General features: G+C 41.8%; 2 protein-coding genes across 20 annotated transcripts in view; one reads left to right on the forward strand and one right to left on the reverse strand.

Moving 5' to 3' along the window:
- Positions 1–1,660, forward strand: part of caska (calcium/calmodulin-dependent serine protein kinase a) — a 122,154-nt gene extending 120,494 nt beyond the window's left edge. For all 19 annotated transcript variants that reach the window (XM_052081748.1, XM_052081749.1, XM_052081754.1 and 16 more), the window contains 2 exons: positions 267–350; positions 1,042–1,660. In XM_052081748.1, the coding sequence (XP_051937708.1) occupies positions 267–350; positions 1,042–1,218 (261 nt within the window). In that variant the 3' untranslated portion in view covers positions 1,219–1,660. The remainder of the gene's footprint in view (positions 1–266; positions 351–1,041) is intronic.
- Positions 1,661–5,158: 3,498 nt separating this feature from the next.
- Positions 5,159–10,470, reverse strand: nyx (nyctalopin). Its single transcript, XM_052081789.1, has 5 exons — positions 10,092–10,470; positions 9,876–9,940; positions 8,404–8,690; positions 7,869–8,173; positions 5,159–7,387 (listed from the first exon to the last, which is right to left on the reverse strand). Exons 2-5 carry the CDS (start codon positions 9,895–9,897, stop codon positions 6,553–6,555), a joined length of 1,449 nt encoding a protein of 482 aa, XP_051937749.1. The 5' UTR covers positions 9,898–9,940; positions 10,092–10,470; the 3' UTR covers positions 5,159–6,552.
- Between the last annotated feature and the right edge of the window lie 290 nt (positions 10,471–10,760).

Below are 10,760 nucleotides of genomic sequence, written 5' to 3' on the forward strand. Positions count from 1 at the left end.
AAGACATTGCAGTTGACCAGTGTTATTTAAAAATACAATGATTCCAATTTTAATTTGTTATACCACAATTCCGGGGGTAGGGGAAACGGAAAAGTGTCATAACCGGAGACATTTTTTTTCAAAAATTTGTATCAAGCGGAAAATGTTTTACAGTTAAAAAAAATTTACATAATTGCAGTTTTGCAAGAAAAATCTGAGCAAATGAAAATGAAATCTCGCGCACGCACACACACACACACGCACGTTTTGTGTGTGTTTTCGGACAGGCACTGAAAGTCCTTCGCACGGCTGAGTTTGCCCCATACGTAGTCTTCATTGCTGCACCAACCATCACGCCGGGCATCGACGAGGTAAATCATATCACACACACACACATGCACGCTTTGGTGAATTTACATGTGAAAGTATGAGCACGTCCTTGCATGCACGTGTGCATGTGTCTGCATGTGTGTTTGATGGCTGCTTTATCTTTGCACACAATGCATGCATGTTTCTATGGGCGCCCCACCCGCAGAGGCCCAGGTGGTGTCGCACACTGCCAGTAAGTACTTTGCAACCCGACACCTGCTAGCCAATAGTTTTAAAAGTGTGTGTTGTCTTGTCTAGTGTGTGTGTGTGTGTGTGTGTGTGTGTGTGTGTGTGTATGGGGGGTGTAAAAAGCAAAAAGGAATAACTATCTTTTCATGAGTCGTAAGAATAAAAAATATATCAATATCGCCATAATATTGTGATAGGGAAAATAACATTTTTCAAGATTTCAAGTCAATCTTCTCATTTTCCAAGAGTGAAGTTGTAGTGTAATGTTAGGAGAAAGTTGGAATTCAAAAAGGTTTCAGTTACACACACACACACACACACCAAAAAAGTAACAACTTCACACAAATGGAATTTTAAAGATTAACTTGTAATTTTAGAGACTGAAGATATAAATGATGGAATATTAAAGTGGGTGGGAGTCATGATTTTCATTATTACGAGTGACATTATGAAAAGTTGGACTATTATTGACTTGCTTTTACTATGGCCTCCCCACTCGCTCAGGACGAGTCCTTGCAGCGCCTTCAGAAGGAGTCAGAGATCCTGCAGAAGACGTACGCGCACTATTTCGACCAGACCATCATCAACAACGAGATCGACGACACCATCTGCCACCTGGAAGAGGCCGTGGAGCTGGTGTGCAACAGCGGCCAGTGGGTGCCCGTCTCATGGGTCTACTGAAGTCCAAACCCCCCCCCCGGCGCTATCGGCATCGTTGTTTGAGAACCACCTGGCCATCGTCATCGTGGTGTTGTACTATAAAATGAATATTGTCCGTCTGTACCGGCCGGCTAGGAACTTTTTTACTAGATGTTTCTTTTCAGGAGATGAGTCCCGTTGTGTCGCCCCGCCCCCACACCCCCAAAAAAGCACACAAACATACTTCGACCCTCATTATTTATTCATCCCACCTGTTTTTTGCTTTTCGTTTTTTTGTTGTTTTTTTAATCCTCTCACTCCACTGACTTGGACTTTCTAAATAAATCCATACACGTGTTGTTGTTATACTGAAGGAAAAAAAAAGCGGATGAATCATGCATGTGGACGATTTTGGTCAGTGTTCCTCGTGTCCCTCTATAAAAAGAAAAAAAAACAATAATAATAAAGAAATTGTCAAAGATGATACTCATGCTCCAGCTGTGTAAGATCCTGGAAGGTGATTGGCTGGATGTCATCCTATGCACACGTACGTCCCTGCTGTCATGGCGGACATTGTGAGGTGTCCGTCAACATTTGTCATAAAGTGTCTTAACTCTTTTATCTTGCAAATGTGTTTTGGCTTTCAACATGGCCACTTTTTGTGTGGGGAAAAAGTGTGTATGCCCGTGCAAGTTGAGGCAGCGTTACAGCAGCTCATCAGTATGATTTTTTTTTTCAAAAATATATTTCCTTTCATATATCGGACTAATCAACTTTGGAGTTTTTTGTTGTTTGTTAAGGAGGGGTTGTTTTGTTTTGGGATGTTTTTGTTGCAATGCTACGTTCGCGGAAGTTGTTTAAGGAGAACAACAGGAATAATACATGAGAAACCAAGCGCATTAGGAGCAAAAAAAAAGCATGCTTCATGAGAAATAATCTTATGGCAGGGGGAAAAATTACATGAGATAATTTTTTATTCAACATTTTTTTCAGAGGAAATAAGTGGATATTATGGGGAAGGGCCTACTTTTTAAATGACAGTTTCAAGTTACACTACAGAAAAAATTAATGTAATGGGCTGGAAAAATCCAGAAAAAAAAGGTAGACCGTGTTTATTAAATCTTTTCACAACTATGTTCAAATACCAGGTTTGGGGATATGAAAAATTTGGCTGATGATTACAAAACTTTTTCCACCAATAATGTGACCTAAAATGTGTTTTTCTGTAATCTATTTTTTGCCGCAGGCGTCAGGAAGAATATATGAATTTAAAGTAACTGGATAATGTACGAAACTGCTGAACTTTATTAGGATTAATCAAAGGCACAAAAAAAATAGTGTGTTGACTTGCATTTAACATGAGTTTGAATGTGATTGGTTTATTATAAGCACAGCCACACGCACACAGGCCTAGTTACGGGAGGGAGTGCACACTTGTGCAACCACATTATGTCAGATTAGTTTTACTCCCCTTCTTATGTTTTTATTGAGCTGTACAAGTTGTATGTTGTATTTATGGTGGAACATGTTTCCACTTATCTCGATCACATTGTTAATATGAGAAAAACCTGGCATTTGAACAGGGGTGTGTACACTTTTTATTGCCACTGTACAAGTGAATTAAAAGCATTTTTGAGAGAAAAGTAACGTTTAGAATAAGTTTTGAAACCGTATTATAAAGGGCAAAAACGGGAGGGGGGCCTGTGGGGGGAGAAGATATTTTTTTCCCAAAATAAATATATTTTTTTAAATCGCATGAATAATAATAATGACAGTGTTTTATACAGTGCGTTTCTGGACACAAACAAACTCGATAAGACAAAGGTGGTAACACTTGTACCCCATGCATCCATATTCTGGTGTGCTTCATGAGGTTGACGAATGTGAAGTAGCCTCACCCAGCTGACTCTCATCAACAGTCAGAGTATGCCAAAGACTGGAAGCCAGCCAATCAATCACAAGCCACATAATGACAGGTCTCGGCTGGCACCCAAAAAAAAAATTGCCCTACCATTTTCACTTTAAACCAAATAAGATGGAACGAATATCAGAATTGAAATTGTAAATGGAGGTCAGTACTTCTGATGATCTTCAGGCCAGTGAGATAAGGCCTTGGCGACCCCGTTCTGTGATAACTGCAATGAGAAGGTAAACAGCCTATGCTGTGCTGGGAAGATTGGTTGCGGTTAAGCTCAATGACACACACGGGTAACTCTGCAGGGTTGCATCACTGCATGCAACTGATGTAACATGGCGGATGATATCCTGCCTTTACCGTGGATGCTCTTAGTGTCTCTTCTAATCCCTCATGAAAAGGGGTCAGTGTGCAGATTTGTCAACCCCAAGGTCAAGTCGTCAAGCAGCCGCATGAAACATCCCCCTTTTTTTAATTATTATAATTACTGTATTTTCAGAAAAATATGTCAAGTGAGAGCTCGGATGAAGTAGATCACATGACATGAGGAGGAACTCGCTAATGAGCTCAAAAACAGCAAGCAAGCTATCAAGTTGTAATCTGAGAAAAAAAAAGCAATAGAGTCCCTAATGTTATCCATCAAGCAGTATGACACACCCATGCCAAGGTTCAAATAAAAAGTCAAATCAAAGAAATTCAAAGATGAATACAAGGATAATGTCACATTGCCATAAAAGATGTTACTTGACTTACTTTTTGGTTCTGTTTTTCCTTCTTTTTACTGTTGCAATGTGATTTTTTATTTTATTCATAACATGAGGAATAATTAAATATTTTTCAAGAATACAGTTTTAATATGAGAAAACAAATGTAAATCTTATGACTAACTTTCAGGTTTTAAAAAGGTAACTACATTTTTTTGTTTTCCTATGCAGTTAGCACAAAGAAATAATTACAATCCAATCAGTCATCATTTTAAAAAAATATAAGTCGAGCATTAGCTAGAAGAAACACTATTTTAAAAAATAATTTTAGTACTATGAAGTTGTAGTATTACAACGACCGTTTTGTTGTAATATACTGAGAGAGAAAAAAGTCAAAAAAATCAAGTCAAATTTTTATAATCGCATTTTATGAGGAAAACATAATGTATTACTATTATTACTATTTTACGGAATAAAATTGTAATATAAGAAAAGCCTGACTTTTATGTGAATACATTTGCCTAATGAGAATTTTTGGGGGTAAAAATGCAATTTTATGACAGTAGAGCCACACTATTCCAAGAATGAATGAGAATGAAGTCCGAATCTAACAGGTATGAAATTAATATAGTATTATTAAATAAATTAAGTGGTTATACTTAGAGCAAAAGAAAAAAAGTACAACTTGTTTTATTATTTTAATATGACAGGGGAGAAATACGATATTTCCATGGAAAGAAAGTTGTAATACAAGACGGTCAGTCAGCAATATATAATAAGAAAATACAAAATGTATTGTTTCAAATATGTGTAACTAAGACAATACATTCAAAATAAAAGTATACAAAGTTGTGACCTAATGTCACAAAAAACACTGACCTCTTATGATGAAAAAAAACAATATTGTATGAAAAGTGACAAGAAGAATAAAATTGTACAATTTGTAACCCAAAAAATATTCTATTCGTAATAACAGTGAAAATAATGTGCTTATATTAAATTTACTCCAAGAATATCGTATGAATGTAAATTAAAAATGCAATATCATGAGAAAATGTAATATGATGTCATAGCAAATGTTGACATAAAGGCTATAAACAACAAAGAAGCACTTACCCTCCAACTGTTGCAATATTATGAGAACAGAACATCTCATAATATAATCAGAAAGAAAAAAAAATCTAAATTCTACTGTTGTAATTTTAATAGGAGGTGGTGTAAAAAAATCATATACATCATTTTTACAAGAGTGACATTGTTATGAGAAAACAAATTTAATTTGCAGACTATAAAGCCACACTATGGGTCCTGTGATTTTTCAAAATAAATGCCATTATGAGAATAAACAAGCAGCACACCACAGTCAGTGTCTTTGATTTTATTAGGAGAGCGGCAAAGGAATATTCAGCAGTCTCCACACGATTCCCCAAAATTCTCATTTATAATCATGTGCCAGTGACATTCGGCGTGTGTAGCGTGATCCCAGTCCATGCGTGGTGAAATCGGTAAGGGTCCACCCATAGGAGGAGGCACAGGCAAGTTGTCAACGACTCACAAGCGAAAAGAAGATTAATGCATTTCTGTAGAGAGAAAAAACGCGACAGAGAAAGGGACATCTGCTTCCCTTCATCAGCCTTTAACCTACAAAAAGGGCACTTGTAGGGTGCTATGAATATTACGTCATGTTCATTGAAATGCCGCAATTTTGCAACGAAATGTGTTCATTCTGATCAACACCTACACCGCGGCTTTAAAGAGAAAACGGATTCTTTGATATAATGACGTCATCTATCGCTGTAGATTATCAGTTGTCAAACGTTTCAAAAATTTTCACCCGTTTGTCAATCTCATGTGCAACAGAGTTTGCCATTTGTCTCAGGGCAAGCCACAAGGAAATAGAGAACCCTCAGCAGAACGAGGATGATAAAACTGAAATTTAGAAGATCTTGATTTCATTAGTAGGATTAGACCCCAATCCTACTAATTAAATCAAGATCTTCTCGTGGCTTTTAGAGGACGACTCCCCTTGGGTAAAGAGTTCATCTATCCTATAGGCCACCGAGCCACGGACCGGTTCCGGTCTGTGGGTAATTTGGTTCCGGCCCACACAGAAAGAACAAGGAACTTACATTACTTCCGTTTTATTGATTTCGGGATCTAAAATATGTTTTATTTTGAAAGAATACCGTACTCTCTGTTACATCCAAGTCGCGCTTCTCGGTGATGTGATAGGTTGCCGCAAAAATGAAACCCATTTAAATCAGAAGCTAGCAAAATGAGTAAAAACAAACGTTTTGGGAAAAGGGGAAAAGGCCCAGCCAGGAGATAGAAGAGAAGCCTAAGTCTTTCATGAAAAAGAAGGCTACATTTAATAGATAGTATCAGGAATCCTACTTAAAATACGGATTTATCTCAACGGGAGATTCCCACGCACCACGCCGATGGTGAGTCGTATTATTCATGCACTTTGTATTTGCAGTGTATCTTATTTTGAAGGCACGTTTAAACGTTACCATCGCGACCAGAGAGCATTGCGTTCAGATAGGACGTTCCTCGTGTCATGATTCGTGTTTATTATTATGTTATGAAAATACCACCGTTTCCATGCAGGTCATATCATATTATTTTGTTGTATTTATCTGTCACACCTTAAAGGCCAATCCCTGAAAATATTGTCTGACATTAAACCATGGGGCAAAAAAACATTGGGGACCACTGATATAGATTATGATACATGAAGCTTTGTGTCAATTGCAGTTACAAAAGCTTCCACCCGTTCATGTAAAATAACATCCACCATTCATCCAAACTGAAAACGAGCCAAGCCACAAGAAAATAGAAAGCCGGCATCTGCGTTTGACAGTGTTGCCCTCTGACACCGGCACTGAGCTGTCCGTCCTCGGCTTCCGGCAGCGTCCCGTTGCGAGCACCATCCGTCCCGTTGACCGCCTCTTCCCGGAGTTCCTGGTGCATCAGTCTGGAAATGAGGCTGTTGAAGCGGTTCTCTGTGGTGGAGGCCACCTCTGAGGACACCGTGGTCAAGTTCAGTTCGGCGGGGTCTACGCATGTGCCGTTCACTTTGGCAAAGACCACCTCGCCCAGATCAAGTCCTGCCACCGACGACGGTGACGAGCACGGGATGTCCCGCACCAGGTTGTAGTTCTCCATCCACTCCTTCAGCCATTCTAAGGAGCAGTCACATTCCCAGGGGTTCCTAAACAAGTAGAGGCGACCCAGAAAATAGATAGGCTGGAACACCGGGAAGGGGAGAGTGCTGAGGTTGTTGCTGTTCAAATGGAGAGTGATCAGGCTGGTTAAGTTCTCAAAGGTTCCTTCTTCAATGTACACCAGGTGGTTCCTGTCCAGGTACAGGATCTCCAGCTCCACCAGGTCGCTGAACCAGGTTTTGGAGACATTGGTCAGCTGGTTCCCACCGAGGTTGAGCATCTTGAGGCGGCTGAGGCCCTTGAAGGCGAGCCGCGGCAGGTCGGACAGCAGGTTGTCGTTGAGGTAGAAGTTCTCCAGCCGCATAAGGTCCTGGAAGGCCTGGTCGTGGATGACATTGATGCGGTTCTCTTGGAGGTTCAAGTACCTGTAATGACAGGGGAACATAAGTCAAAAACTTCAAGGACTAAAAGAGTCACACCCCATGTCTGAGGTCATACACAAATATGGGGAAAATTGTTACAAAATTAAGAACATGTACAAAACATACAAGATCTGCATGAGTTTCAAGAAAAATTAATTTGTAGAAATCAGAATGGTTCCCGTGACTTTTATATCCACCCAGTTAGGTTCGGATCTGAAGTTTAGTTTAGAATCCCCAAATGTCCAATTTTGGGGATTGGACACACCCTCAACCATAATCCAGGGGTCTCCAGGTCTGGTCCTCGTGAACCCCTACCCAGCTGCTTCTCATTCAGAATTCTGCAGCTGAAGCCAAATGGTGGAAGAGGTTTTTCCTTGACCTGAATTTGCCACGTCCAACTATAGCGAAGTCAAGGCAGTTGGTAAAGTAGTTGCACTGTTAGTGATCCCAACCATGACATTTGCCTGTTCCAAGCCAGACTTACTTGAGGCTGCCCAGGCCCAGCAGTGAATTGTAGGCCACCGCCTCGATCTTGCTCCTCTCCAGGTAGATGTGGGTCAGGTTTTCCATACCCCGGATGGCGCCAGGGATCCTGCGGAACTTGTTCTGGAAGCACAGCAGCTCCTTGAGCGCCGTCTGTTCGATGAAGATGCGATCCGGGATGTTGAAGAGGTTGCAGTCGGACAGGTCAAGGCGCACCAGCTTCTTGAGGCCTGTGAAGGTCCGAGTGTGAAGGTAGCTGATGTACTCGTTGTGCGCCATTTTCAGTTCTACCAGGTTGGAGAGACCCTGAGCAAAAAAGGGTTTGGAATCGTTCCACAATGATTGAGAGCAGGCCCAAGGCAAAATTTAATTAGGGACCCTGTGATCGCTATAGGAGGGCCTCAAGAGCAATCAACAGTCAAATGAGTCTGGACTAGTATGTTTTGTGAGGCAGAGCTGTGCTAAGTAAGCTAGCTGATGACAGGGTTTCATACTGCAAAGTGGGCAAATAATCATTTTGAACGGTCCATGCTGACCTTGAAGGCTCCAGGGGTGATGAAGGAGATGTTGTTGTGGTCCAGAGAGAGGGACTTGAGGGATGGAAGGGTACCAAAGGCCCGTTCCGACAGGAACTTGAGTCTGTTCTTTTCCAGGTTGATGGCTGAGGCTTCGCAGGGAAACTCTCTGGGCAGCTCAGAGAGGCCCGAGCGGTCGCACAGCACGCTGCAGCTCTTCTCTTGTGTGCAGGAACAGGACTGCGGACAGGCCCGCGGGCACGCCCAGCGGGTCAGTGCCGCCGGAGGCAGCAGGATCAGCAGTGAGACTGAGGATGACACCAATGTCAAATCCGCAATGTTACCTCAAATGCTGCACGCATAAAATTACTTTTAGTATGTCTTAACTCCTAAGAAAAATGACACTGTTAAAAACATGGTCTGTGTTTTATGGAAATTTGTGGAATTAGTGGCCAGAATTTTCCACTGGATCAATAGGAGCTAGCGGCCTACATGCAGTAGGTAGGTTTAAGGAAATCCTCTGCGATTGGCTGGCAACCAGTTCAGGGCATACCCCGCCTATATTGCCCGAAGACAGCTGGGATAGGCTACAGCGCTCCTGCGACTCTCGCGAAGGTAAAGCGAATCAGATCATGGATGGATGGACAAGTAGGTGAGAATTCTAACCTGCATTTACAATAAGTCACCCATATACAAGATTGTAGAAAACACTGCAGTTCCCTGCTCTATAAACTGTTAAGCGAATTACAAAACCCTCAAAGCAATTCTTATTGATGTTTTGAAGTACCGGTAAATCTTCAATCCATCCATTTTCTGAACCACTTTATCCGCACAAGGGTAGCGAGGGGTGCTGGAGCCTATTCCAGCCGTTTTCGGGCAGTAGTATCGGTTGCCAGCCAATCACAGGGCACACAGAGACGAACAACCATCTGCGCTCACACTCACACCGAGGGACAATTTCGACTGGTCCATCAGCCTGTCATGCATGTTTTTGGAATGTGGGAGGAAACTTGAATACCCGGAGAAAAGGCAAACTCACAAACACACAAGGGAGGCCGGAGCTGGAATTGAACCCGGTACCTCCGCACTGTGAGATCGACGCGCTAACCACTGGACCAACGGGCCGCCCCCTGTAAATCTGTTACCCTTGAAAAGTCTAAAAAGTGCAAATGATGTGACTGACAGCTCTCTCGTGTCCAAAATTGTGTTGATGCAATGGTGACGGTTATTAAACAAAAGTCTGAGTTAGAGATTAGCCACACCACAATAGCGACTGTCACTGTATGTATTTAATTCTGTGCCTCCTCTTAGCTTAATCACGCGCTGTGGAGTGAAGGCAAACGTTCTTCATCACCGGTGGGAAACCTACAGCCCGTGGGCCAAACGCGGGCCGCCATGCAATTTCAAAAACAAATCAAGCCTCGAAAAATATAGAACCCCATAAATGTTTAAAATACTGTGCACTATAAATTAATAATTTTCATTAAACTGACCAGTGAAAGCAACGAACGTCATTACTGTTGACTGTCATCAGGGAGATGCCAGGATTAATGCAGCTCTGAAATGACATGGAAGAAAGACAACAATCGACTGGAATGACCACAAATTTAAAAAAAAAACAATAACGACAACAAAAGTAGCTGCACGTTCCTACTTTGCAGGAAAAATCTGACATCGTGAAGGTTTTCAAGACATGCAGGCAATGCTACCTGTAGATCTTTTCTGACGGTTGCATCCATGTCGCCATCCATACAAACATCTGCACTTCCATGTTGTGCATCCCATGTGCATCTTCAGCTTGCCGGTCTGCCGCCAGCCTCTGTCAATTTCCCAGTGAAAGCCTTTCAGCATTCTGAGCCTCCCACTCTTGCAATGTGTGTCTGGGTCACACACACACACACACGCACACACACACAGCAAAAAGCCATCTCTTAATGGCAGCCAAATCCCCCTGGATGTTCTGATGCAGAGAGATGGCGATGGGAGGCTGGAAGCGGGATTAACAAAGTAAAGCTAGCGAGGCAGAACGATAACTTTAGGAACATGCGCGCGAGCGTGCGCACACACACACACACACACACACACACATCCACATGCACCAAATAAATTAGCATGTTTTTGTTGCAACACTTTACCATTTATTGTACTGCTTTGTTTCAAATACTTGGAGTATACCTGTTGAGATTCAAGGGTGAGCAATTGCAGATGTGTGGGAACTGATGGGAACAGTAATCAATAGTTCAAAATGAGGGTATGTCTGTGTGTGTACATACAGTCTATTTATCTATTGACGGTATCTATGGGAGATCAACAGGGGGATCAGTGCAGCATCTGCTGTGTGTGAGATAGGGTGAGATGTTGGGTCATCTGGGAAGGAC

This window comes from Hippocampus zosterae, chromosome 12 (assembly GCF_025434085.1).
Source record: "Hippocampus zosterae strain Florida chromosome 12, ASM2543408v3, whole genome shotgun sequence".
Lineage (NCBI taxonomy): Eukaryota > Metazoa > Chordata > Actinopteri > Syngnathiformes > Syngnathidae > Hippocampus > Hippocampus zosterae.